Source organism: Mus musculus, chromosome 9, assembly GCF_000001635.26.
Source record: "Mus musculus strain C57BL/6J chromosome 9, GRCm38.p6 C57BL/6J".
NCBI classification, from domain to species: Eukaryota; Metazoa; Chordata; class Mammalia; order Rodentia; family Muridae; genus Mus; species Mus musculus.
This window is the reverse complement of record NC_000075.6, coordinates 58,113,190-58,140,566: the sequence shown is the minus strand read 5'-3', so window position 1 is coordinate 58,140,566 and position 27,377 is coordinate 58,113,190. Positions and strand designations below refer to the sequence as shown.

The window sequence follows — 27,377 nt, the reverse complement described above, 5'->3', positions numbered from 1 at the left end:
TCCTGCTAGATACCTGGACTTGATGCTGCAGTGAGGTTCAGGAAAGGCAGTGGGTTCTCATCAGGGAGCAACAGGCATAGGTTGCTGAAGAGGACCACAAAGACAGCAGCAGGCACTGTCCAGGATAGGTCCCCAGCCAAGAAATCCACAGGGCTGTCACAGACAGGGACAGGATAGAAGGAAGGCAGTCAGTCAGTCCCTGAGCCTTCACCCCTATACAGTGTGCTCCCTAAACTGTCAAATCTATAGCCCAGAGGGGAGGATCCTTTCACCACCCATACATTCACTGCCAGCATGCTTGTGGAGAGCCTAGAACCCATCCTTCACGGAGCCCTGGGGCACAAGGCGCTGAGAACAAGCTCTAGATGCTCCGCCCACCAGGGGAGCTCCAGGAAACAGCCGCCTCCTCCTGAATAGATCTGTCAGTCTGGGCTGGCAGATCTTCAGAGAACACAGAGAGTCATAACATCCTTGTGTAAAGACAGCCTCCCTGGGCTGGGTGTGGACCAGAACAGAGGGCAGGCAGCGGGCACGGCAGTCCCAGGCTTGGGTTCTCTGCTTCTCTACTCTAGCTAGTCCTGGTGCTCTGAGAACCCCATCCTGCTCCCTCAGCAAAGCAGACTTCTTCCTGCATCAGACAGCATCTCAGGGTGCTTCCACAGTAGTACCCAATCCCCACAGGACTTGTGGCTGGCACCTTTTCCAATGTTTGCTGTCTCCCTCACCAGCCAGCCCAGTCCTGTGCCCTCAGGATGACACCTAGCTCAGTCTCTGGAGTTGCAAAGCCATAGGAAAAAGGAAAAGAAAGTTGCAGCCATAGAGGCTGCAGGGTGATTACTCACTACTCACAATCCCAAGATGTTCTCAAGAGAAACAGCCCAGACAGCATCGGGGGTTAAAGACCACTCTAAGTCTGAGGGTTACATACCAGAACCTACACTTCTCTGGACTCCTTTCCTCTATACATACAGCCTGCCTAAGCCGAGAAAGCGGAGTGAGGAGGGCTCCAGACTGAGAAAGACAAGGCTGTTCCTAAGCCTTTAAAGCGTCTAAGAAGTCACTCAACTTTCTAAAGGAGCCTATCAGCTGGGTCTCAAACGGGACTTTCCAGAGACTAGCACAAACCTGGGCAGTCCAAGTCCGCGATGACCACAGCGTGGCCAAAGCCTGCGCCGTCTCACCAGCAAGGCCAGCAGCAGCAGAACCAGGAACTGGAGGAAGAGAGAACAGGGTTTGGATGTCAGGCTTGCCAGAGATCTGAGTCCCAAGCTTTGTCCTTGTCCATCTCAAAAACACTCCCCATCCACCCAATTCCATACTCGGGTGATATCTTAGAGACTGGCTAAAAGATGACAGAGTTCGTCAGCACTTCTGGCTTGGGATCCCTGTCTCCCTCATCAGCCCACATAACTCCCACATAACCTTCTCTGGGGGGCACGAGGTCCCTAACACCATCCCAAATGAGAACACAGATCCCTCTGCCTGGACTGGCAGCAGGTGGCAAGGCAGGCTGAACTTACCGACAGTGAAGCCAGGCAGGCATGGAGCAGGGCAGGGGGTGCGGTGAGCTGGCAAAGGGGAATCACCCTGTGGAACAAATGATCCACAGGCTTAGCTTTAGCTAGGGTTTAAGGCATCACCCACAGAGGAGGCCTCACCATCACCTTCCTCAGCTCCAACCCCAGCCTGCTCAGTTCTGTTTTTCAGGGTGAGTCTGGACCCCCAAAACCTTGTGCTGTGCGGGCCCTGTGTCATGCTTTAGGGCTAGAGAAAGGAGACTCTTGGGAGACACAGAGTATGCAAGCTTGGTCTAAATATCTATTCTTGCTCACCCAAATAATTCTTATCCTCCAAGGACCCTCCTCCTCGTCCACCCACCTTTAGGGGACTCCCAGCTGCTCCTAACCTCACAGAGGCTCCCCTTCACAGTGCAGAGGTTAAACACACTACTGAGTCAAGCAATCTAGCATTTGGTCTTGTCTGACTTGCTTCTGGTGCCTGATTGATCCAGGACTGGAAGGATCTCTTTTCCCATCCCATCTCATTAAAAGTGTTAATGTACAGCGAAACAGTTTGCACACTGCGCAAGGATGCTTGGCCAAGAAAATAAATATGGTCAGAAATCCAGGCCATACTGTTCTCCATGTCCTGTGTCTGCAGAGCTGAACACACTAAATGAAGTATTCTTTTTCCTAATCACCACAGAGGCTCCCTGGGAGCTGGCAGATGTCCTTCTCTGAAGGTAACTTAAGCACAGAAGGAAGCCAGTGAGAAGAAAGAGCTCAATGAGGACCACAAAAGCGACTTCCAGGGCTAGGTCACGTGGCAGAGAGAGCTTGGGACTACAGATGGGTAAGTGAGGAGGCTGAGTACCAGGGCTGATAGCTTTCTAGTCTGCAAGGCTTGGGTCTGAGAGCCAGAGGGAGGTTTCCAATGTGAATGAGGCCTGGGAAGATGGGACTGTGGCATTTGGGATGGGGAGGAGGGGAGGGGAGGAGAGAGAGGAGTTAGGAAGAGGGAGGAGGAAAGGCTGAAGCTGAAAGGAGTCTAGGCTGTGGCTTGGTTTGCCTTGCTAAGAGACTAGGCCACCCCATCTTAGGCACCTGCCTGCTCTATAGCAAAGAGAAGTAAAGAAGCGTGCAGAGTCCTGGGACTACCTGCTCGGTCAGCCTCCTCCATCTGTCTTTCTTGCAGGACTTCCTGAGCGCATCATTGAGGTGGAGGAGGTCAAATGGGTCTTTCCCGTGCCACTTCTGGCCCCCAGCAAAGCTGCTCCCATAGGCAATGTGCCTGCCAGGCAGGAGTGTGGGGGGGATGGGTATCTTGTCTGAGCTTAGGTCTTGCACCCACCCACACCTAAGTGCAGTGTGTGGGAGGGGGAATGGGTGGAGCTCTGACCAGTCCTAGGGCCTTGGGAGCATCACTCAAGTCCCTAAACCCTTCTCAGTGTCTAGTTTCTGCTCGCCCAGTGCTTCCAGTCTTGCCAAGACAAGGACGCAGCACACTGACCCTTAAGTAGCTTGGTCACTTTCTCACAAACCCACATCAAGTTAGAAGCCACTCCAAGCCTGGAAACCTTATGTAGGGCCCTGTCTTCAGAACCTCTTGTCCTTACTGAACATAAGGTTTCTAGCTAACACCTAGTTCAGTGTGTTCCCTGGCGATGGGTGGGGACTCAGCCTTTGTATGATTGATCAGAGGATAACATAGATATTATCACAAGGACCACAGAGAATTCCCTCTCTGGAAAGATACACAGAGGTACTAAAGAGTGTAGAGGGGAGAGAAAGTTCCATGTGGGTTCTGAGAAGTAGTTGAGAGGGTCCGTCTTCATTGTCCACTTCACTGCATTAAGAAGTGCCTAGGAGACAGTGAGGCAGCTCCCGCTGTGTCTTCCTTCGAGGGTGTCCCAGAGAAAAGGAATGGAGAGGAAGAGACCTTTCCTGAACGTGGACTGTACCAATGCTTGGGCAGAGTACGAGCATTCATCTGGCTGTTTCCTTACTGCCCAGATGCTTGCAAGTGCCTTTTGCTGTGCCTGAGCTGCCATGAGACACTGGACCCTCAGACCATGAGCCAAACAGTCCCGTCCTCTCTGTAGTGGCTTCTTGCTGAGTATTGGATCACAGCAATGCAAATATAACCTTTAAGGTGCTTTTGGGCTTCAGTTGGACAGAAGGGCTACATCTCCATAGGGAAAGAAGAGAGGTGGCAGCCTGGGCTGTGGAGAGAATCTGATGAGGGAAGAGACTGTGCAGCTGGCACTAGACAAGTCTCTCAGTTGGCCCAGAGGAAGGCCAGGGCAAGGTTAAAGTTGGCATGGGAGGCACTAAAATACTGTGGAGCCTGCCTGCGCAAGAAGTCCGTGGCTGAGTCTATCCTGAGCCAGGGGCCCCACCCTAGCTCCATCCTACGGTGCACACTAAGGTACAGAAAGTCTGCATCCTGGAACTCTTCAAAGCTTTGATGTAGCACACCCCTGGGGTGTCTGACTCACATCGGGAGAGGTGAACTCAAGTTCATCTCCTAGGGAATTCCCTGTACCCCCTCCTAGCCTCCCATTCTCATCTCTGGGGGAGGAGGGAAAGAAGTGGGGTGATGTCTAGATTTGTTGGTTTTTTTCCTAAAAAGGTAAGTTCCAATGATCCCCTACATCCTATAGACCCTCTTCTCCGAAGACCCAGTCCCCACCATACATTTACTTTATCCTGAGACTATACACAGATATCCCAGCAACAACAAGTTACAGGCACCTGGCTTCCAGCCCATGCCCAGCCTGGTCCCTGATACTCACAAGGACACAGTTTCTGATTGGGTCCTTACCCCAAGTTAAGAGTTTGGTTTCCTTGGAGAGCCTAAGCCCCTCCTCTAGTCCACCACTGCATAGCTGAGCTGGGGAGGCTGGGAGAAGGGGAGTCACAGCCTAGCTGACCGCAGGCTTCTTCTGCAGGTGGCCAGAACCCTAAGTCCAGAACAACAGCTCTTTCCCTAGGGCCTGGGTGGGGCCTCAGTCCCTGCTGGGTGACCCCAACCAAGCCAGGCTGAAGTCCTAGCCTCTGGGGAAACACTTGAGCATTTTTTCCTTCTCCAGTTTCAAGTTTTAATGGTGAACAGATGTGCACACATCTGGCTTAGTACCACCCGTCCACCCCATCTCACCCCACCCCTACCTCTCTGCTCTGCCTCACCTTTCAGGGGAGAGCCAAACTCCGGGTGCCTCAGAGGCAAGACAGTCTTAGAGGAGAGCAATACTATGCCATAGAAAACCCCAACTCCTCTGCAAGGTACCCAGACTAAACATAGATAGGAAGGGTCTAGGCCAGGAATTCTTGGGACAGCCATGGGGTGAGGGTAAACTGACCTACCTGCACACCCTCCTTGGACTAGCCTATACACTTGCTTCAAGAACAAGGTCTCCTCTCCCTCCATACCTCCTAAAACTCCCTCCACTCAGAGTGGTCCAGAGATAATGGTGCGCCAACGCTTTCCTCGGCAGCTCCACAGGGTTTTCTCCTACAGTTCCTGACTCTCCCATGCCTGTAAAGCCCCAGGGACAAACCCTACACCGAGCACCACAGAGGTCTGTGACACCCCCCTCCCCCCACACACACAGTGCTCCCCATCCTGGCTGGCTATGGACCACATGGCCTCAAGCCCTTCTTAATAATAGTTCAAGAACTGTTGTCCCCAGGTTTTATAGAAAGTCTGAGGCCCAGAGAGGCTGTGAGTCGCTGAGAGGTCACACAGCAGATAAATGGCAAAGCCAATCTTAGACACTCGCCCAGGGTCTCGCTGCCTCCATCTTGGCAACCTCTCTACCATAAACCGGCTCTGACGGCTGCCTGAGCCAATTGCCACACTTACCCCTCTGGCTGCACCTCCTCAGCTCCTAGAGGTTCCTCGATGTACCAGCTGCTGTAGTCATCTGTCACCCCGGAGGAGGTCTGGCTTCCATTCTCAGATGCCTGGGACTCCATGCTCCAGCTCTTCTTCCTTGACCCCAGACAAGAGGGGGGAGGGGCATACAAATGTGAAAAGAGGCTTAAAAGGAAAAAAAAAAAAAAGAAGAAGAAGAAACAAAGGAACATTTCTTGTTAATCCTAAAGGTTACTTTCTTGCTTTTAGCTCTCTGGGAAAAGTCGTCTGGGACTGCAGGTCAGGAGAGAGCTGGAGGAGGGATTGGGGGGGGGGATTGCGTGGGGGCAGACAGGAGTCTTCTCTTGAACTTCCCTACCCAATCGTGTGGTCTGACAGAGTGTTCTGCACCCCTGGGGGTTCAGGCTCTTGCTGGGAGCGCCTAGTGGACCAAATGACCTGTTACCAGCTGGTCCACTTTCAAAGATCTCTCTTGTGCAAACTGCCCGCAGAGACCCCTTCCTTCCCCGCCCCAAGCCCACCCAGATGGACCCACAGACAGAGTAGAAAGGGGGACCAAGGAGGAAGGAGCCGCAGAGATGAAAGGGTGGGCGGGCGGGCTGTGGCTGGCTCCACTTGGTCTGTCCTGCAGCTGGTCTCTCCACCCCTCCTGCTCTGGGGTCCAGCCCAAGCCCTCCCCTCTTCACCAAGGCTCCCTTGAGACCATCCCCCAGTCTCATTTGCCTTTAGTCAGCCCCTTTACCTCTTCAGCCTCACTGCTGGGAACACACCATAATTCTTGATGAGACCCCGAAGATGGATGGCTGCTGACCGTGCACATGCCTACCTCCTAGCACCTGCCCCAAGCTCTCCTGCCTAAGCATAGCCCCTCTTCAGAACCCAGCATCGTGGCATCTTAGGGCAACACCCTACTGGGGCTGGCTACAGAGACAGGGAGGGAACCTATCCACATGGTCTCCTGAGTATATATGAGGGAGAGCACACGTGTTACACTAGTAAAACCTTTTTGTTCTTACGACTTGATTTCACAAGAAGATAACTCACCCCCACAGGCGGAAATGAGTCCTTCAAACTCAAACCAGACCTGGGAGAAGATGAACTTCGCCTGCCTGCCGCTGTTCTTGTTCCAGCCCCGGTGAAGGGGTGAGGGTTTTCCTATCCTCCCAGAGGAGCTGGACCCCTGGCTGCCCCCTCCCTTCCCTGGCCCAGCCTGTGGGGAGGAGCAAGAGGCAGACAAAGCAGAGAGCTGTTCTCAGCTCAGACCTGACATTCTGAGGCTCTCAATCCTTCAGTACTCCGCAGGGGATTTGGGCCACGGTCTTGTACAGATAAGCTTTAAAAGCATTTTTATTGCATTTATTTATTTTGTGGGTGGGTAGTTGGGGAGGGGGGATCAACACATGCCATGGCAGAAGACAGCTTATAGCAATTGACCCCCTCTCTCCATCATGTGGGTTCTGGGGAGGACAGAATACTGGTCACTGGTCCCCGGTGGCAAACACCTTTACCCACAGAGCCATCTGACAGCCCCCTCTTCCTTATAAAAACACACTCATTCATTTATTCTTTCAACAGAAGCTTACTGACCACCTACTATGTTCTAGGACTGCTCTGGATGCTGAGACTAGAGAAAGCACAGTTCAGAGGTCTAGCCTACCAACATATATAGCCTCCAGAGCCTGGGATTTGCAGGGGGAAGATTGTCCTGACCAGTCCCATTGGGAACTGTGTTTGCAAAAGAGCAGTGGGAGGAAGGAGAATTCCTGAGGAAAGTCACCTTTGGGTGGAGCTCCAAAGGACACCAGCTGGTCCCCAGGCCCAGATAGCAGAGAGGAGCTTGCTTGTTCACTGTAGAAGGAAGCTCCGGGGTGAACGTTCAGAGTGGACAGAACCTCAGTCTCACAGGCCCCTGCAGCTGGCAGCCAGGCCCATGAGGCCAGGTGGGGCCTGAGTCCTGTGAACCCTTGCTGCCTCCTTCCCAAACATCCTATCTTCCAGGAAGAAGGCTCTGCCTTTCTCCCCATCCCACAGAGGAATTGTGAAGATGGAGCTTTCTCGGATACAACTCAGAAACCTACGCTGAACTGTCTGATATCAGGGGTCAGGCAAATCCTGCCCCTCAGGCTCTCTGGGGACAGGGATCTACCTTCCCTGCTCTCTTTCTTTCCCTTAGGACAGTGCCTGGCTCCGAGATCACAGAGATTTTAGATCCAGTCTGGCAAAACCACTTCTTGTTTTAGTGCTTCTTCTTCACTCATGGTCCTATGTCATAAGGCTGCTACGTGCCAGGCTTGCTGGAGCTCTCTGCTCCAATGCCAGAGCCTAGCATACCCTTCACCTCTCAAGGGTCACAGACACTCAGCATAGAGAGCAATCAATCCATATCTCAGCCCTGCCTCTCATGATACTGTTAACAAAGAGCTCAGTCCTAGACTATGGCCATTGCCTGAACAAGACAATCGTTAGATACCTCTACCTGTCAACTTTGTTCTGCCTTAGAGGGATTCCCTGCCACCTCCCAAGCCTTGTTCATTCATTCATTCATTCCAAATATCTTATGTGATAGTTGTGTCTTACCTACTGATGTCACCTACTGATGTCCTTGAGATTTAACATGTAGGGAGGTAGAAAGAGACAGTTCACCACGAACCATCAGAGCTGAAGAGAAAATACAGTGAGGGGAGGAAAGGAGAGATGGGCAATGCAGAGCCAGCTATATGCAGCCTAATCCTGAAGGGAGGGAGGAAGGGACCCTATCAGGCTACCAGAAGGAACCTCTGTCCACTCAAAGGTGAACCCATGTAGATAGCCCCTTACCAAGGCCAGGTATGGTCACTACCCCACCTTCCTGCACCAAATCTGCTCCCATAAAGCCCAAGATCCCAAAATACCACCTCCCTTTTCCCTAGGGAGATGTAGCAGCCACCTTGGTGGCAGCTCTACCTCCCTGGCAGGAATAAGGAAAGTATACACTTTGTCTTTCTCTGTTCCCATGGACCCAGAAGCAGCAATGGAGCCAGCACCTGGGGCAGAGCAAGGGAAGCAGGGCAGGTTCCCACACGGCAGAGGGTAGGGAACTTTAGGGAGAGGCAGACTACCTGTGGTCGAGTGTTGGTTCTGCCCCTGCAGCCCTGAGTGACTCCTTACTCTGGTTGGGTCGTAGCCCCACCTCTGTGGCAACCAGCCTACAGAGTCTTCTATTGTGGCTTTTCCCCCAAGACAGTCTTCAGTGACTTCACAGCCCGAGAATGTGGAGGCGCCACACCAGACATTGTTGTAGCAAGCATATCAAAGTGTATCAAAGCCACAGAAGCCAGGCTGTGGCTATTCAGCACCCTGCTCCTCCCCCACGCCTTCTATCTACCATCCACTCTGGTGGGAGCAGGGGGAAGATCCACAGGTAATGAGTAACCGTGTCTCATCTGAAGACAAACCCACTTCTTAAGCCCAAGGTTCTTCACCCTGAAATATGAACAGCATGGGCTTTCCACCTGCACACCAGGGGACTAGCTCGGAGAATGATAATAAATTGCCTAGCCACATGGGCAAGCTGGTAAGGGGAAAGGTAAGAGATGCTCTTGAAGGATTTCTGCAAAGTCCTGGGCAAGAGGACCCAGCCTGCTCCTGGGAGCTGGCTCCACAGTAGCCCATGTGAGTTCTGCTCTCAGGATGGTGTGCTAGAGAGAAGAGGTAATTCGAAGAAAGAACTATAGAGACCAGGGCAAAGTGGAGGACAAAGGAGGGAAAACAATCTTGGAGCCTTCCTGGCAGAGGCGATATGGAACACGACCCTGAGACCAGAGAGGTCAAACTAGACATAGTCACAAGAACGAAGTGTCTTGGGAAGCTGAGAGACGGAGGCAAAAAGTACAGAGCAAGGGGTGGCAGGGCTGCCCTGCCCTCCCACTACAGCCTGTGTGAGCTCCAGTGACTAAGTACCAAGACCTCATCCAGCTAAGGCCCTTGGCCATCTGGGCTTGGTAGAGAGAAACCTCGGAATGGAGCTGGTCCCTAAAAGCTTTGGGATAAGGCTTCCTTCCTCTTGATGTTTTTGTTCAAGTTGATTAAACCTGAGGAATGTTTGTGTCCAGGAATAGAGGCCCACGTGGGTGCCTGTGGTTATCAAAATCTTCAAAGGGCAAAGTGCTAAGCTCAGAAGGAGCCAACTACAACCTGCAAGGAATGTGGGCAGCAGCACCCCCAAACCCTCAAAGCAGCCCCAGAACTCTAAGGCACCAACAGAATCCAGCAATATCTCCTACATGTCAGCAACCCCACGAGAACCCTCAGAACACCAGTGACTCCCTTGGTCCCCTCAACACTTCACAAGCACACAAACTCACTTTAAAAACCACAGGACTTCAGCCTGGGGATAGGAAGAAGGAAGGTCCAAACCCCAGTGAGCAGCAGCCATAGCCCACAGACCCCCATCACTCTCTACCATCTTATCCCAGCCTATACACTAAACCCAGCAACATACCCCGAGTCCTATAGCACCCAAAACAGCTACATCCCAATCCCACAGAAAGATACAGGATCCAATGGGTGCTTCAGTCTACCCTGGAGCTGGGTGATGCCCCACCCCCACAGACATCATGCAGGTTAGGCAGAAAGGCTTCTGTAGCCCCAAGAAGGCAGGAGATTGGGAGTCTGACCACCCGTACACAACACACACACACACACACACACACACACACACACACCCCATCATCACCACCAACAACACTAGCACACCCAGCATACACAGGAGCCAAACTATCTTGGCCCCAAACAGTGGGCTGGGAAGCAACCTGTTGGCTGCCAAGCTTGAGAGAAAGTAAGTGTGGGTGTTCTTTATCTCTTTCTTCCTTTGCCAAACAGGAGGGTCAGAGCATCATGGGATGCCTCCCTGGAATTCTATGCTTCCTCGCCTATAGCACCCTGTGCTGGGTTGAAGTAAGGTGAGGCAGAGCAGGGTAGCTGGCTGTTCCAGGGGAGGGAATGTTGTTCCTTTCCCAGAGTGGGTTGGGACAGACCATGGGAGAGGGGACTCGCTCAGCTTCTGCTCAGGGCAAAGGCAACATGCTTACTCTCGTCGAGTAACGGGTCTCCCTGCTGGTGAGACACTGCTGGTGACATCTATATGCTGCACGTTCAGATATGGAGGTGGATGTGCCACAAATCCCATGACGGTTGTGGGGCTTTAAGTATCTAGGGGTCTCCTTTCCCTTATGTCCTCCCTGGGTGGTGAGGCCTTGAGAAGCAGGCTTGAGTTTTGTACTGACTGCTCAAAGATCTCCTACCTCCCATGGCAGGGCTTTCTAGCCATCTCTTGTCACAGAACATGGGTCCCTCTCTGACAGATGTGACTTTGTAACATTCCCGTATTTTTTTTTTCAAGCTCCCACTCGCTTCCCAGTCAGTCCCCTGCCTGCCGTGCCCATGGTTGCAATCTGGTCCCTCCAAATAGCCCCTCCTCCTGCCCCCACCCCTCAGGCCTCCACAGTTTGGCTCTGGATCACAGTCCTACCTAACTTTCCAGGTTGGCTCCAGCCCAATTCACCTTGCAGGCTTCCTTGGTTTCCCCTTCCGGACCTCTTCCCCTTCCTTGACCGATCTGGGGAGACGCGGCAGAGTGCTCCTGACCAACTAGAGCCTTCTTTTCTGGGTCTCAGCTTTGTCAGAGCTGGGATCCCGGAGGCTGGCTGGTTGTGAGGCCGCAGTAGTTGTACTGAGCAGGGTCCCCACACCTGCTTTAAGAACCACTGTTTGATCTCCTGGAAAGCAGCCCCCTCCCAGACCTAGACCTCTGGAGTTAGCGGGGCCTACCCCCTCCTGTCTGCTTAGCTCTGTGCCCCTGAGCTGCTGGGGCCCCTGTACAACAACGGGGCAGGAGCCCGCCGCCGGTGTCTCCTGCCATGGAGTCTCTCCGCCCCTAAACCGTTTGCCCGAAACTTGATCCCCCTGGCCCTCAGAATCACCCCCACTGGAGAAGCCAGGGCTTTGATGGCTGAGTTTCCCCAGCTGTGGCCACGGGTAGCTCTGGAACCCCCCTACCTACCCTCATTTGTCACTATCCATCACTCCCAGGGGGGTATCGCCTGATGAATTGTACTGAGTCCAGCCACCAGCTCGGCTTTTAATAACTGATCAGCATCCTGCTGTTGCCCAGCTGCGCTGAGGGCCCTGGTCATGGGGCGGGGAGGAGGGGGACCACATTGGATGAAGCTGGAATTTCTGGTATGAGCCATTCTAGGAGGAAGCCTAAGAGCCCCTCAGAGACCCTCCTCTTCCACACCTCACAAAGACGGTGCAGCTCTGGGCCACTCTCACCATCCTAGAACACTCCTAAGGCAGTGGGGACAACATCAGATGCCCAGCACTTGTGCAATGCTCAGTATTCTCCAGTGTCCTCCTTAAAAGGGTGCCTGAAGGGAAGCAGCTGCACCGGGTGCTAAAGTGTTTATTGTGGCAGTTGAGTAAGGAGAGAGTGGATGCCGGCTAGGACAAGGAAGGAGCCCTACTTCTCAGGAGCTAGATCTAGAGAGGGCAGACTCTTTTTTTTTATGGAAGAGAAAGTTGCTGAAGTCAACCAATGTGGGCAGCCTGGAACCATAGGCTCTCCGTGGCCCCAGGAGAAGAGAGCAGGAGTGTGTACTACACCAGGTGTGATGAGGCCTTCGGCTGCCCCGCAGGAGAGAGGTGGAGAGGGAGCACAAACAGCCCAAGGCTGCTGCTGCTGGCCGGAAGATGGCAGGCAGCTGGGCGCTGATGGCCCCTTCTTGGGAAGAACTGTTTTTAGGTAGACAGGACTAAGCTGTAAGCCAAAAAGTCCCTTCTGTAGATATGCAGACAAGAAGCTCAAGGCTGTTTACAACAAGGAAAAAAAAAACCCACAGAAAGCAATGAGCCCCACAGCCATCAAGATGCTTTTTTTTTAATTTTTATTATTATTATTTATTTATTTATTTATTTATTTTGGTTTTTTGAGACAGGGTTTCTCTGTATAGCCCTGGCTGTCCTGGAACTCACTTTGTAGACCAGGCTGGCCTCGAACTCAGAAATCCGCCTGCCTCTGCCTCCCAAGTGCTGGGATTAAAGGCGTGCGCCACCACGCCCGGCTTCAAGATGCTTTGATAGTCTACAGTGATGAACCCTTTTGCTGCAATTAAGAAGGTACTGCCCAATATGGCAAATTCCAAGACACACTGCCCAGTCAGTGACAGAGCCACACAGAAACCACTGTCCTGTTGTATGCTTCAGATAAGAAGACATGTGTGTGTGTGTGTTTGTGTGTGTGTGTGTGTTTGTGTTTGTGTGTGTGTGTGTGTGTGTGTGTGTGTGTGTGTGTGTGTTTGAGTGAGAACATGTGAGGTGAATCTGGCAGGCATACAGCAAACTGTTCAGAGTGGTCTCACTGTTGCCATGTGACGCAGGCAAGCTTTTGCAGGTCTTGGGTCTCCTGGAGAAAGGAATTTTTTAAAAGACCCAGAAGGGGACTTGAGGACTATTTGTTGGAGTCAGGGGAAAAGAGGTTTTCCCTGAACAACAAGGCCTGAAAGCTCGAGCATAGCAGCTGCCAGGGGTGGGGGCTGGAGGGAGGAGGGACTAGAGATGTTGGGCTTTGTGAATTCAGAGATCAGACTTGAGTCTGAACTTCTGCATGGAGAGGTGGGGCTTTGAGGTATGGAAGGACAGGTCTCCCTAAGGGACAGTTATGCCCTCATTTCCTTCTCCCTCACCTTTTGGCTTACACGAGTCTCCTTTAGGTTACGTATAGGATTTACTCTTTAACACAGGAGAGGCAAGCAGTCCCAACAGGGGAGGTACTGGCTGTCTTCCACTGACCGCCAACCAAAGCATTTGTAAAGAGAGTTAGCAGTCATCAGACATGCCAGCTCAGAGAATGTCCACATAATGGCGTTATGTGTCCTAAATGGTGCCTGAGAAGCAGGTAGCTGCAGGGGGGCATGGAGGAAGGGCCTTTCTTGTTCCCTTTCTTCCTTCCTGCTTCATCCTCAACACATGGAGTGAGGGATGAACCCAGCAGAAGGAGTTTTTCTTCTTGTAAATGAATGCTTTAAACTTCCATCACACATAAAATCCTTTAACAACTGACAGGAAACTGTACGGATGTGCTCAAGCTTGCTGTAGATAAGTAGCTGGAAGGTGGCACTGAGCGGACTCCACTCTCAGCCAGCATTGCTCACCCCCCCACACACACACACACTCCAGACTCCCTTGCAGCTAAATGCAACCCTGAGACTAAGTATTAGTCAGTGAAATGGAAAAAGTACTCTTGGGACATGCTCTTAAAAGCAGGGTGCTTTCTTTACCTCCTCCTGTTTCCAGAAGGCTAAAATGGAGTTTTGAAGGCCAGATCTCAAGAACTCTTCTGGGACTATAAGGCAAATGTCATGAGTTAAGTAGAGCAGAGCAGTAAGTTAGCTGCAAAGATGGAGGCTGAGCTGAGGACAGACCATAAGGTGAATAGTCCGTCATATGGTTCCATGGCCTATCACAGCCAAAAGAGAGCTAGCCACAGAGATGGGATGGTGTGGCAGGATCTATAGCTAAGGGAAAAGTTAGGTCAGAGATTCCTACCCAATATCTCCCCACCCCTATTCCACTCAAGAAACACTGTTCTGCCCCCAGGAACCCCCTTTCCTATTATTTGGGCTTGCTCCACTCTGGAGTTAGGAGACCCACTCTGGGATAAGGTAAAGAGACCCCTTCAGTTCACTAATACAAGTGGCAGGCCTGGGCCATAGCACTTAACAGCTTGTCTGCCCACTGTCATCCAACTCCAATACCAAACGTTTTCCATCTCATTGTCCTGCCTAGCTGTCTGTCCTTGTCCATGAGTCCCTCCACCCTGAACATGAGCATGCTTTGTCCCCATCTTTGTGTCTCCCCTCCTTTACACCTTTCTTCCCTCCATAAGAAATGCCAAATGAGTCTCCTATCAAATACTACAAAATGTGCATTTATGACAAACAATTTAAGTCCTTTTATCTTCCTCCCCTTTAAGATTTGTATGAGAATGTTTTAATCCCCCCCCCCCCACACACACACACAACTATTCAGTAAACCTTTGTTTACACAAAGGCCAGCTGCTGTATTCCAAGAATTTGATGGCCTGGAGCAAGTGACTTCTTTCCCCTTCGATCATTTTCAGTGAGCCAATTCTTTTCAGACTAGCCAATTGAATTACGCCTGTGAGGTCAGACCCCAGCCGAAGGGGAAAGACGCAGTCATCACTGATTAGGATAAAACCCAATGCACTTCCTGTCTCAGGGTGTTTGATTTTCTGAGCTTACCCTCTAGGTCAAAAATAAAGTTTGCTTTGTCCAGACACTTCAGTTGGAGTGGTGGTCTCCTTCTTTGTTCCCAAACTTATTTCTAACCCTCCCTTCCTTACTTTATTTATAAATCCAGTTGCTCAGGCTGGCCTTGAACTTGTAGCAATCTTTCTGACTCTGCCTTCTTAGTGCTAGGATTACATGTATAAGCAGTTGTGCCCAGTTTAGAGTATGTTTTTATTTTTCTCTTTTTTATATGCATGTGCTTGTGTGCACCTCTCTCTCTCTCTCTCTCTCTCTCTGTCTCGTGTGTGTGTGTGTGTGTGTGTGTGTGTGTGTGTGTCTTTCTCTGTGTGTGCCTCTCTGAGTGTGTGTATCTCTGTGTGGAAACCTCTATGTGTATGTGTGTGCCTCTGTGTTTGTGCACATGTGTGTCTGTGTGCCTCTCTACGTGTGTGTGCAGCTGTGTGTATGCACACAGTGCTGCCTCCCTCTTTTGAGATAGTGTCTATCATTGGCCTGGAGCTCAACAATTAAACTACGTTTGCAGGGATTCTGGCACCTCTATCTCCCTAGTGCTGAGATTATGTGGGAATGCTACCACGCCCACCATTTTTATGTGGATTCTAAGGATCAAATTCCAGTCCTCTCCCTTGCAAAGCAAGCATTTTACCATGCTCCAGCCTATCATGCCTCTCTCCTAACTGTTGCTATGCCTCATTCTGTCTCTAACTCTCTTACACACACACACACACACACACACACACACACACACACACACACACAGAGACACACACACACACACAGAGACACACACAGAGACACACACAGACACACACACAGACACACACACACACACACAGACACACACACACACACACACACACACACACGGTTCCTCCCTCCCTACCTATGAAATTTGCTTCCTCCTCCCAAAGGTTTCAGACAGGACCTTTCTTAACCAGGACCTTCCTCTGTCTGGTCCCTGACCAGGTCAACGGCCCCCTGCTACCCATCCCTGTTCTTGCTCTATTTTACAACTTATCTGCTCTGTCTATTGGGAGTTCCTGGATGCCTGGAATCTACAGGACCCCAGTCTACAAGCATGAGCCAGCTAGCCACCCCTGGGTACCAGGAGCCTGCTAGACAATCCAGCAGTCAGCAATCAGACTCCCAAAGGCCAGTGCTGCTGACACTGCCAGTAGCCTGCTGTCCCCCTCCTGCTGCCCCTGGAACTTTAGCTCTCAGAGGCAAAGCTGATGAAGGGACTTGCAGGGGTGACCCTCAGGATCCCTGTGAGCCCCAGCTTATTCCCACAGCTTCTATCCTGCTAAAGCCAGGGTCAGAAGATTTCAGAAATGGCCCTGGCACTCTTGGCTTGGTCGATGCTGAGCTTGTGATTTCTGTCTGAGGGAGACAGACTCACAAGTACCACAGAGAAGACAGTTTCCAGGGAGCCAAGCCTTTCTTGTTGGGAAGGGACCATGCTTCTATAATGACTGTTTCTTTGCCACCTATAAGCTGAGTGATTATAAATTCCAACCTGGGCCTTAGTTTCTCAGTCTGATGTGGAGACAGACTTCACTTTGCAATCCTGTCACCCTGGGAGCCGGTGACACTCAAACCTGAAGGGAACAGAATGGGCTAAAAGGAGGGAGGCTTTGGAAGGAGATGGGTGGGACAGGAGCAAGATGCAGGACTATGAGGCGGTGGGGTGATCAAGGCATCCCACAGCCTGGACATCAGGAGACCTGAGCCCACTCTCTCCACCCACCTGTTTTCTCTGGCCTGTTTCCTCTGCTGTAGAAGGGAATGAGCATCTACAGGTCTCAGCAACTTCCAGAGAACTCTCCGATACCCCTGCTTTTGGTGAGAACTCAGCTCCAAGCTGGGAGTGGGTGGGTGGAGAGGGAGTAGGAGGTAGGTGCCTGGAGATGGGGGCCTAAGAGCTCTCAGGAGCCCAGGGGTGCTGGCAGGCAGGCTGAAAAGAGCCATTGTGGAAAACAGGAAGAGGCCCTCTGGGGTGGCTAATTACAGACCCAGGCTCTTCCAGACCCCAGCAGCCTCTGAGTGGCCATTCTTCTGTAGAAGAAAGGAGAGTCCAGGGCCCCATTAAGGCTTTCATGCTAGGACTGCAGAAGGTGTCTTGGAAGCTAGCCTTCTGCCACCACTGGCTCCCTAGACTTCCTCCACACTGAGGAGAAGCATAGGTTCTGTAATCCAGGACAGCCTCACCTGAGGTTTGAGCCTTTTGAAAGCTGTTAAGAATGGGAGTTCAAACCTGTCTTTCTATGCTCAGTTGGACTCAGTTTCTCCAAGTGTAAAGCATGGTTATTGTCTAGTCGTGGCATGCTAAGATGCTATGACCATCTCTGCAAAACTGAGACCAAGACTCTTCTGGGAAGTCTAAGTAACAGCGGGGGTGGGGGGGGGGTCCTACCTCTGTCCAGCTTCATTGTCTGTCATGGCTTTCCTCCCTTCTGTGCACACCAAGGCTCCTCAAGTTGAGCTCAAAAGCCCCAAGCGCTCTTAACTTCTCACAGATGGAATCCAGAGGAAAGAGTCACAAAGAGAAGCTGAGTTGTGTTGTGTTCAATTTCTCCATCTTATTCAATGTACATGGGTGCATTGCCTGCATGTAGGTCTGTGCATCAAGTGCATGCAGAGCCCACAAAGGCCAGAGAAGATTTTGGATTCTCTGGGGCTGGAGTTATAGAGGATTTCCAGCCGCCACGTGCATGCTGGGAGTCAAAGCTGGGTCCTCTGGAAGTGCAGCCAGTGCTCTTCACAGCTGATTCTTCTCTCCAGCCCTGGCTGAGTTGTCTTTATCAATGAATCATTCATTCACTCCATAATGCTTTAATCACCTCCCGGATCCCTATTACCTGTCCTGATCTGGGCACACAAACCACCACATGCTTCCTAAAGAAACTTCAATAAGGAGTAGGTAGGTCATCGTTTGCAACAGGACAGGAAAGGGTACAAGGTAGCCGAGGAGAGCCTCTCTGGAGGGCCTGCGGGAGTAGCAGTCTTGCTCCAGAAAGAACTGGGCAGTGTGGGCAGAGGAACCATAGCAGCAAAGGCAGGCAGTGTGAAGGTGCAGGATAGACCTGGCCCGGTGCAATTTGAGCCTTCCCCAAGATGCTATCCTGTGGGCAGTGAGCCAGTCTGAAAGGACAGTGCTGAGAGACTCCATTCATAGGAGCACCTGGAGAAGCCTGGCCAATGAGCATGCAGACACAGGAAGCAAAAGGTAAGGTTGCCAGGGAATGAGTGCTGGGGGAAGGGAGCTGTTATTTAATGGGGGGGGGGGCAGTTTCTGTTTTACAAGATAAATAATTCTATCTAGATCTTGATAACATAGCAAAGAGAAAATCCTCCTGAACTGTACTTTAAAATACTTACCTATCTGCTTATATATATATATATATATATATATATATATATATATGTATGTAATTAAAAAAATAATTGGTGTTTTGGTGTTGCTCCTTTTCTTCTTGTAGCCCAGACTGGCCTCAAACTTGATATGTAGTCAAGGATAACCTTGAACTTCTGACCTTCCTGCTTCTACCCCCTGTATTATACTCATATGCATGTGGTTCTGAAATCAAACGTCAGGCTTGGTGTATGCTAGGCAAGAATCCTAGCAATTGAGCTACCTCCCCAGATCAAGGGTTTTTGTTGTTTTCTTTCTTTATTTTTTTACATCTATCTGCCTGCCTGTCGGTCTGTCTTTCTACTATCTATCTATCTATCTATCTATCTATCTATCTATCTATCTATCTATCTATCTATCTCGTGTATGTGAGTGAACTTTTGTTCCAGAGAGCTCAAGTGGAGATCAGAGGACAATTTTTTGGGAGTTGGTTCTCTTCCACTGTGTAGGTTCCAGGAATCGAACTCAGGCTGTCAGGCTTGGTAGCAAGAAGTGCTTTTACCCACTGAGCCATCCCATCAATTTCGTTTTTGTTTGGGTTTTTTGGTTTGTTTTTTAAGTACATGCAACACACACACACACACACACCCTAGAGACAGAGTAGGCAAGGGATACTTGGAAAGGGTGGGATGCCAGATAGTGGAGGGTCCTAAACGATGCTGAAGCTAAAAAGCCACCTCAGAGGCTTTGTGACAACATGGAGAGGTCATAGGGGAGAACAATAGTTCTGAAGGGAATGGAAGGCCCAGCTGAGAAGACCCTCAGTTCTTCTGCACACAGGCCTCGCCTTCTGGAGCAGCGTGGGAAGGGCACAGTGTGCAGAGGTCACTGGGTCTTGGAGCAGGTCGGATGGATTCTCATCTATGACATTTCTGGAAGTGGCTTCAGACATACAAAAGAAGAGAGCTGGTTAAGCAAGCCACCTTGTTTCAGGACAGACAGGCAGAAACAAGCCACAGCCTCTAGTTCATGGCTGGCCACATGCAAGTTTTCAGGTAGCCTCTGCCATCCATCACCTCCCCCCCCAAAAAAGAAACCCAGCCATATTCTGTGGCCCTTTCCCTGTGTGACTTTCAGGGTTCCAAACCTCTAGAACTATAGGATGGCTTCTCTATCCTATATCCACTGTTGCCCATCATACTGAAGAGACGGGACCTCCTGAATGTCATCTATATGTTGAGTCACTAGAATTCTTCCTCAGTGTCTCCTTGGGGACCAGAGGAAACTGAATTTGATAGCTGTAAAGGAAGCCTGCCACATATAATGGGACCCTTAGCTGGGCTTGCCAGCGGCCACCTTCAGATCAGTGCCTCTTCCTTTATGAAAACGATTTCAGCTGACACAGCTAACTGTAAGAGAACTGTTCTGAATGCAAACTGTGCCGTTCACAAGCATCCTCTACAGACTCAGACCTGTCCTTCTACAGCTTCAGGCTACAGGGTTTCTCCAGGAGAAGGTATCACGTCTTTGGGTCAATCTTAGGACATGTTTTGTAAGGGAATATGTAGCTTGACTGGACTCCTTAGGTTCAGAGCTCAGTTCTCACTGGCCATTTGATCTGTGAAGAGTGCCTGAACTTTCTTTCAGCCTCGTGCTGCCTGTTTAGAAAACAGGAACTAGTTATGTCCACCTTATAGAATCACAAGACTGTCTGGTGAAACTGCTCAGGGGAATGTCATCGCCAATGGTAATGATATTAACATTATCAGCTGATGATAAGGATGGCGGTAGTGACACAGGGGTGACAATGGTTCTGTTAATGGTGGTGGTGATGGCGCTAATTGTTCAGGTCCAGATGGTGTGAAATTCCTTCCTCAAGCAGGAAGCCTGACGCCTGACGCCTGCCTGACGCAGATGTGTGGCCCCTTGACTGTGGAAAACAGCAGGCAGGAGATAAAGCCAGTGCAAATGTCCCCCAGCAGGAGAAAAATTAGGCCACAAATTCAAGGAAGGGCAAAAGAAAGAACTCAGATAAGGAGGTCAAAGAGACCATGCTTGGGGCTGGAGAGATGATTCAGTGGTTAAGAGCACTGGCTGTTCTTCCAAAGGGCCAGGGTTCAGTTCTCAGCACCCACACGGCAGCTCACAATTGTCTGCAATTCCGGTTCCAGAGGATCTGACCCCTCATACAGATATTCATGCAGGAGAAAAACAATGCACACAAAATAGAAATAAATCAATGTACATAAAATAGAAATAAATAGATTATATATACAAACATATACATATATACATGTGTGTATACACACACACACACACACACACACACACACATATATATATATATAAAAGAGACTTGCTCAAGTTCTGCTTGTAATGCCATCTCTAGTAGCTAGATAATATATAAACAGCAGTGGGAAAATAAAATTTGTTCATTCTTAAAGGGAACCCAGAGTCTTGTGTCTCTTTCTACCATTATTCTTCTTTCCTGTACTTCCCAAGACTGTGCTGGACACAGTAGGTAGTGATGGTGGCGGCGTGGTGGTGATAGTAGTGGCAGCAGACTTAGTCTCTTTTGAATAGTGTCTAGGATCCTCTGATTTCCATTGAAACCCAGGACAAAGAAGCACAGACTCTAGACTGACAACCTAGCTTTGAGAGGCCAAGTTCTCTGTAAAGCTGTATGTCTTGTATAAGGTAAGCTGGTTGCAGAAGCAGACATGGACCATATATTCCCTTACCCTGGAGACCTCTCCCATATCCATACTAAGGACTCCCAGGTAGAGACAGGTTCCCCAGAAATGGAGAGTTCTGAATACCACATACTCATGTGCCCCCAATTTTCTATAGAATGTATGAAGTAGATCATCTCTTAGCACACTTGAGAATTTGGTTGTGTGTGTATGTGTTTGTGTGTGTGTGTGCATGCATGCATACATGCTGTGTGTATGGTTTAAGGATTTATATATGTTATGAGTACAAATGTGTGTACAAGTACACATGTGTATGTGTTTGTATCTGTGTGTATGTTTGTGTGTACAGGTACACATGTGTGCATGCTTGTGTGTGTGTGTTTGTGTGTACAGGTACACCTGTGTGCATGTTTATGTATGTGTGTTTGTGTGCACACATACACATGTGTGTGTTTGTATGTACAGGTACATGTGTGTGTGTGTGCATGTAGATACCAGAGGTCAACCTCAGATGTTATTCCTCAGGACTCTTACTTTTTTTAAGACAGGAACTTACTGATTCTCCTAGATGGACTTCCTGCCTGGGCCTTCCCAGGACTAAAATGATAAGCATAGCATACACAACCATTCCTAGTTTCCATGGGTCCTGGGAATCAAACTCAGGTTCTCATGCTTGTGCATCAAGTACATTACTGACCGAGTCCCAGCCCTGATCATTCATTTTCCATATTTCTTGTTTATCTTTGTCTTCTCTACCCATTACCTTCACTAGAAGACAGGCTTCAGGAGGGCAGGAATGTGTCTATTTCACTGCTATATTCAAAATGCCCAAGACAGCACCTCATATACAGTAGGTTCTCAATAAATATTTACTGAGAGATCAAATGCTAAATGGGAAGAATTAATTGATGCCTTTGTTCCCCAGTTCAGGCTCAGTTTCCTGGCTTGTTGCCTGGATCCTTCTCAAACAAACAGAGAAGGGTGAGGTGTGGCCCCAAGTGCCTAATCTGTCTTCTTTCCGACTGGACCCAGGATGGGACTGTGAGCAGGAGAGGGCAGGGCTCAGCCTGGAGTTCTGACCCTGGCTGAAGCCATGGCCTTTAGAGGTCCTGATCCCTACCTCCCTGCATCCCTGCTGAGCCAGCGACTGAAGGCTGGAGAGAAGACACTGGACCTGGAGTTTGAGATCTTGAGTGTGGGATTTAATGAGGAGGGCCGGTACGCCCTGAGGCTGTCAGCTGAAAACCCACTGCAGGCAGGCTCCAGTGCTGGGGTGCAGTTGCAAGTCAATGATGGGGACCCCCTTCCAGCCTGCTCAGCTGTCACTGAGGTCATTGAGCAGCAGGATCCTGGCCAGAGCCTCACCTTCACCAGGAACAAATTTATCTTCACTCTGCCCAAAGGTACAAAGTGAAGTCAAGGGTTGGGGGGGAAGCAGGATCTTTGGGACTTCTGCCCTAGAGCTGATCAGGACCCTGGGGGACTGCAAGGGACCTGGACAGCCAGAGGCAGAGCTCCAGCCTTAATTCTAAGCTCTGCCTGTGTGACTATGTGGCCTTGGGCAAACGCTGGTCCTGTAAGGTTCCTGCTTCCTTCAGCGTGGCATGGATGCTGAAACTGTTCTCATAGAGGGCAAAGGTGAAGAGGAACTAAAGGGGGATGTGAATTTGATAGAGACAAAGCCCACAGCATGTTTAGACCTAGGCAGTGAACGGTACATGGATGAAGTGATGCTAGAAGCCCCCTGAGTTCCTTCTGATTGTAGGGATAGAGACTGGACAGACATGAATGGATAGAAGATCCTGGTCTTACTTTCTGGGAGCTTCCAGACTGGGTACAAAGAGGCAGGAATTTTAAGTCAAAACTAGCTAAGTAATCTAGAAGATCCAGGCTTAGACAGAGGACTTACCAGACAACAGTCCTGGTGTATATCCCAGGCTAAGGTTAGCCAAACTCTTCCCTGGTGTCAGAACCCAGAACAATTCCATGGGCTATAGGCCTCCTCACTCTGGTGGGGTCACATGAGGCATAGGTAAACCAAAGGAGTCTTGAGTGAGGGCTGAGAGGAGTCAGCCACAAGGGAATTCTTAGCCGAGCTCACTTGGATTCAGTTCAAGTTGCCCCAGGGCCCTGGATGTCCTTCTCACCCCTTGGAGAAGGGAGGGAGATCCTAAAGACCACATTTAAAGCCATGTTCTCCACCCAGGGTTCTGTAAGAATGATGGGCAGAGTGATGCACATCTGCGTGTGGAGGCTCTGAGGCTGGATGGATCCTCAGGACAGGAGGCTCAGAGGGTAGGTGAGGCCATCTTCCCCATTTACCCACGACCAGATGAGCCCCGAATGAACCTCACAGCACAGGATCATGAAGACCTGTACCGCTATTGTGGCAACCTGGCTCTTCTCCGAGCCAGCGAGGACCCCACAGCCCGCCACTGTGGGGGCCTGGCTTACAGTGTGGCCTTCCATGTGCACAGGGACCCTAGGTCCTCTGTCTCAGACTGTCAACTGGAACCCAGCCAACCAGAGCTACAGGTAGGTGCTCCTGGGTCCCAGTTCAGGACACAGCCTTTGATGAAACTGGCTGTCTGCAGCCCTACAGTCCCCAACCTCAATCTCCTACGTTCTCAGCAGACTTCGAGGGAGGCCCTGAGTGACAAGATAGAAGAATCTTATATGAGCCCATTCAGCACTGACAGTGACCAGGAGGGGCTCAGCTGGGAAGCAGGACCCTGGCAGCATCCGGCTCAGGTGAGGGGCACCAGCCCTTCTGTGGGAGGGTTCCCTACTACGTTCTCTCTCATTTAGGCATCACATCCAATTGAGAACTCACAGAGCAAGCAGTAGTTCATTGCACAGATGGAGAAAACACACCTCAGGATTCTAGGTTCCACGAAATGTCAACAGTTACTGGAAACCTCAGGACATACATAGTAGCGTGTGGTACCCAATGCCAGGACAGCCACTAAGTATGGAATGTCACTAGAGCCAATACATTTGGATAAAATATTGGTATTACACACAGTCCTTGACACTGTCATGAAGGCTCTGAAAGGGGTCAGGGTGTAAGCCCAGGACAGGCTTTCTCAGAAGATGTGTCATTTTGAAAGGGCTCTTTGCTTCCTTCCTCACTCATTTACGGGCTCCTCCATCCTGTATTTGTCTTTCAGACTAGGTGAGTGAGGTTTACGGGTAGCAATTTGGAGAAGGTTCCATGGGTGAGGTCTAGTATAAGCTAGCAAAGAGAAGAAGGTGGCTCAGTCAGCGGGCAGCAGAGGGACGAGTTGAGATGGAGCTCAGAGCTTGCTCTCTCTCCCTCCCCCCTCTCCCTCTGCCTTCTCTCTCCCTCCACCCCCCTCTCCCTCTCTCTCTAGCTCCTCCCCGCCCACACACTTTTCTTGCCTGGCACTGAGTAGAGGCAGGGAGGGAAACTGAGTTAGGTCATGGAGAGGTTCAATAGGGAAAGAAGTGGGAGGAGCTGAAGCTATCCTGGCACCGAGCAGAGGGAGGTATTCAATTCTGGAGGCAAAAGGTGAGGTGTGGGAGGGGCCTGTAAGGACAGGATTGTATGCAAAGTAAGCAGGCAGCATGTGACAGGGACCCAGAAGCAATGCTCTCATCCAGGCCTCTAACATGGCCCACTCTGACCTTTGTCCATTCATTTCTCAATCAATGAACACACCTTTCTGACCTACTCCTGTGCTCAGCCCCAATCCGTTCTGGAGGCTAAGTGTATGGACGAGATGGACAGTCTAGGTGAGGCTGAAACTCCCTGTGCTCCTAGCCTGGGCCCAGCTCCTCTGTCTAATGCTATCATCTAGGGACAGACACTCTGGAGGAGGTCAAGAACTCAGGAACTGTCCCTGCTCTTTGGGTCTCCCTGGCCTGGCCAGCCTGAGGCACATGGATGTGGATGGTGTACTCAGGCTACAGTGTAAAATGGGTGAAAGGAGGTTGGGAACTGCTGCGGGGAGGAGGGCTGGCGCGATGGCTGCAGTCGACCTCAGCAGCTCTAATTTCTGTTATTTAAAGCTATCATCTCTGCGCCATACTCCCTCTTAAAGTGTCAGATGTCTGCTTCTACCGAGACAAGAAAATAGCTTTCAGGGGAGAGGAAAATCACACCCCTTAGGGGGGATGGGAGGGGTCAGCAATCACAGCCCTGATGGCAGTGCCAGAGCCACAGACAATGGAGGCTTCCCTGTGAACAAGGGAAGGGTGCTTGTAGTTAGACAGACTCAGCCCAGCAGCTCAGGCTAAGGAGAGCAAGCTCCTGTCCCTATAGATACCTGGGGGCGGTGGCAGGACACAAAGGGCTAGTGGGGCTCTATTGCTCTTTGGACCTGTATCCTGGAACTATAGGAGCCCCAGCAGTCATATTGTCTCCCTGCCTTGTGGATAGGGACAGGAAGTCCAGATAAGAGTATTTCATAAGAAAAGGACATTCCCCAGGAGAGAGGGGCTTCCCCTGGCTTTCTGGTTGACAGCTGAAGAGGAGAGAGGAAGGCAGTGAACAGGGGGAATAAAAGGGACAAGAGAGAACTTCATTTTGGGGCTCCAGAGCAACCTCGGCAACATTCAGTTCAAGCCCAAGAACAAATTTCTGGGCTCCAGGAGCAAAAGCTTCAATTCAAAGGCATTTCCTCCAGGAAGCTTTCCCCAGCACAGGGTTCATCCATTCAACCCTGTTCTCAGCCCTGCTGGCACCAGACGGCTCAACAACTGGTTCAGTGTAGGACTTTGGTTTCAAGAGTGCTTTTTGCTTTACATGGTGTGTGACATTTTCTCCCAAGCATAACAGTTAAAGGTCATGGGGTGGGGCAATAGAACAAGAAGATGAAGGGCAGGCAGGCATCTAACTGGGCTACAGGGAAAAGGGCTAAGTATCCATGTCTGCTGACTGAGTCTGAATCCTTTTGCTTCCTAGCCATGGTGCCCTTGGTTCTAAATGGCCACACCAAATGTTGTTGCTCTGAGCTAATATTTTCCAGGGGGTGGGGGCGGTTAGCAGGAACTGTTCCCGAGACTATTTCCAACAGGAGCAGCCAGAGACTGAGGGTGGAGGTCCCTCAGGGGTGCCCTGATTCACCAAGGAGGACCCTAGGAGCACACTGGCAGGAGCTACCCCAAGTTCCCTGCAGCCAACGGCTGTCATCCTCCCCTGGGGCACAGGGGCTTCCTTAGAAGCCTGCCCTTTCCTGATACTACCTGTATTCACTTCCTGGAAGCTTTGAGATCACACAACTAATCCTCTGTCTTTGTCTAAAAGATGGTTCAGTGATCAGAGAGGAAGCAGGTGGTCTGTACAGTGCTGGGAAGAGGGACCTGGGGGAGAAGAGTAGAAAGTGCAGGCAAGCCTGAGCTATGACCAGCTCCCCCCTCCCAAATACCCTACTGTGTCTCCTGGTGAGGTTGGGGAGGGAAAAGAGGACCGGTGTCTTCAGTCCCTGAGCCATTCTGCCCTCAAAGGTCACTAGTTGAGGGACATCTTCCCACAGGCAGAGCTGTTGAAGAGGGAAACTTTGAACTGGAAATCCCCAGGTAAGGAGTTTCTGGAAACATGAATTGAATTCCTTGCTCATAGTTCCGGGGGCCACCTTGGGGATTCCTGCGATTTTGAACCGTAATTTCCTCCCGCAAGACCCTGCGGTCCAGGTTCCTGTGGAAGAGGGAGGAGGGTGTGATGAGATCGACCCCGCAGTACCTCTTCCAAACAATCATGGTTTTGTTTCATGGAAATGATTCTGTTTCCCTGGAGCCTTTTAAAAGACGCTTTTAATTTTTTTTTATTTCTTCCATTTAAAACACCTTTTCATTTATTTATTTATTTTTGCCCCAGAGGAGCAGGAAAAGAAAGAAAGAAAGAAGAAAGCTAACAAAGCAATCACTAAATGAGAAGCACCTGGCTCGAAGCCTGTGGCTTCTAACTGTAGCTCTGGCACTAAGAAGGTGGGGGCTTTTATTAAGAAGTGGAGGAGAACCAAGTGCCGAGGAGAGGGCGGAGTGGCTAGCTCACCTCCACCCTCTGTCCCTACACCTTGGTGGTAACCCTTTGCCTTTCCCTTTGTTCCCTCTCTCTCCCCACCCCCATCCTGCCTGTTTCTTCCTGGTCGCGATTCTGGCTAGAGCGGCAGGTCTGCACTTTCGCCGCCCCGGGAACCCTCCAGCTTCGGCCGGAGCGCTGCCAGTCTTCACTCTCCCTCTCCTGGCTGCTTTTAAATTCATTATGCCTTTTATTGCTCGCTATTGCGTGCTTTATTCCCATTGCCCTGGAGACTAGAGTGGTTCAAGGGGGAGAGGCGCACGATACGGATTTCATTAACTCCACTCTTTACTGCCCATTCACTCTCAGGGGGCTGGCCTGGAAGGGTGGGGAGGGAGGCCTGGGCACCTCTTTGTTGTCCCCCGTCCTTCCGTGCCGACCTGCTTCTCTGGTCTTTCAAAGCTTCCACCTGCTACGGTCCTGGTAGAGAGGAACGCAGTGGCCCATTTCACAGGTTGGGAGATAGGTGCAGGACTACAAATAGGAAGTGGTTGGAGGTGCAGAAGGAGAGCGCAGGTTAGAACAGAGCTGCCAGCCCCTTCCCTGGCTGATATGGCTGACTCTCGGAGAATCTGCTCTGGACCGGGATCCCCAAGCTGTCCCTT

At 50.7% G+C, this 27,377-nt stretch overlaps 2 protein-coding genes across 17 annotated transcripts in view; one reads left to right on the top strand and one right to left on the bottom strand.

Annotated features, from left to right (window-relative positions):
- Stra6 (stimulated by retinoic acid gene 6) overlaps positions 1-27,377 on the bottom strand; it is a 90,212-nt gene that overhangs the window by 13,438 nt on the left and 49,397 nt on the right. For 2 of the 11 annotated variants that reach the window (XM_006510941.3, XM_017313262.1), the window contains 4 exons: positions 5,365-5,493; positions 1,521-1,587; positions 1,126-1,211; positions 14-153 (listed from right to left, as the gene is read on the bottom strand). In XM_006510941.3, the coding sequence (XP_006511004.2) occupies positions 14-153; positions 1,126-1,211; positions 1,521-1,587; positions 5,365-5,477 (406 nt within the window). In that variant the 5' untranslated portion in view covers positions 5,478-5,493. The other 9 variants (NM_001162475.1, NM_009291.2, XM_006510945.4 and 6 more) reach the window with 9 other exon arrangements.
- Ccdc33 (coiled-coil domain containing 33) overlaps positions 21,744-27,377 on the top strand; it is a 90,151-nt gene continuing 84,517 nt past the window's right edge. For 4 of the 6 annotated variants that reach the window (XM_017313445.1, XM_017313447.1, XM_017313446.1 and 1 more), the window contains exons 1-3: positions 21,745-22,132; positions 22,936-23,264; positions 23,361-23,480. In XM_017313445.1, coding sequence (XP_017168934.1) covers positions 21,823-22,132; positions 22,936-23,264; positions 23,361-23,480 — 759 coding nt within the window. In that variant the 5' untranslated portion in view covers positions 21,745-21,822. Of the gene's footprint in view, positions 22,133-22,935; positions 23,265-23,360; positions 23,481-27,377 lie in introns of all 6 variants that reach the window. The other 2 variants (NM_001166282.1, XM_017313444.1) reach the window with 2 other exon arrangements.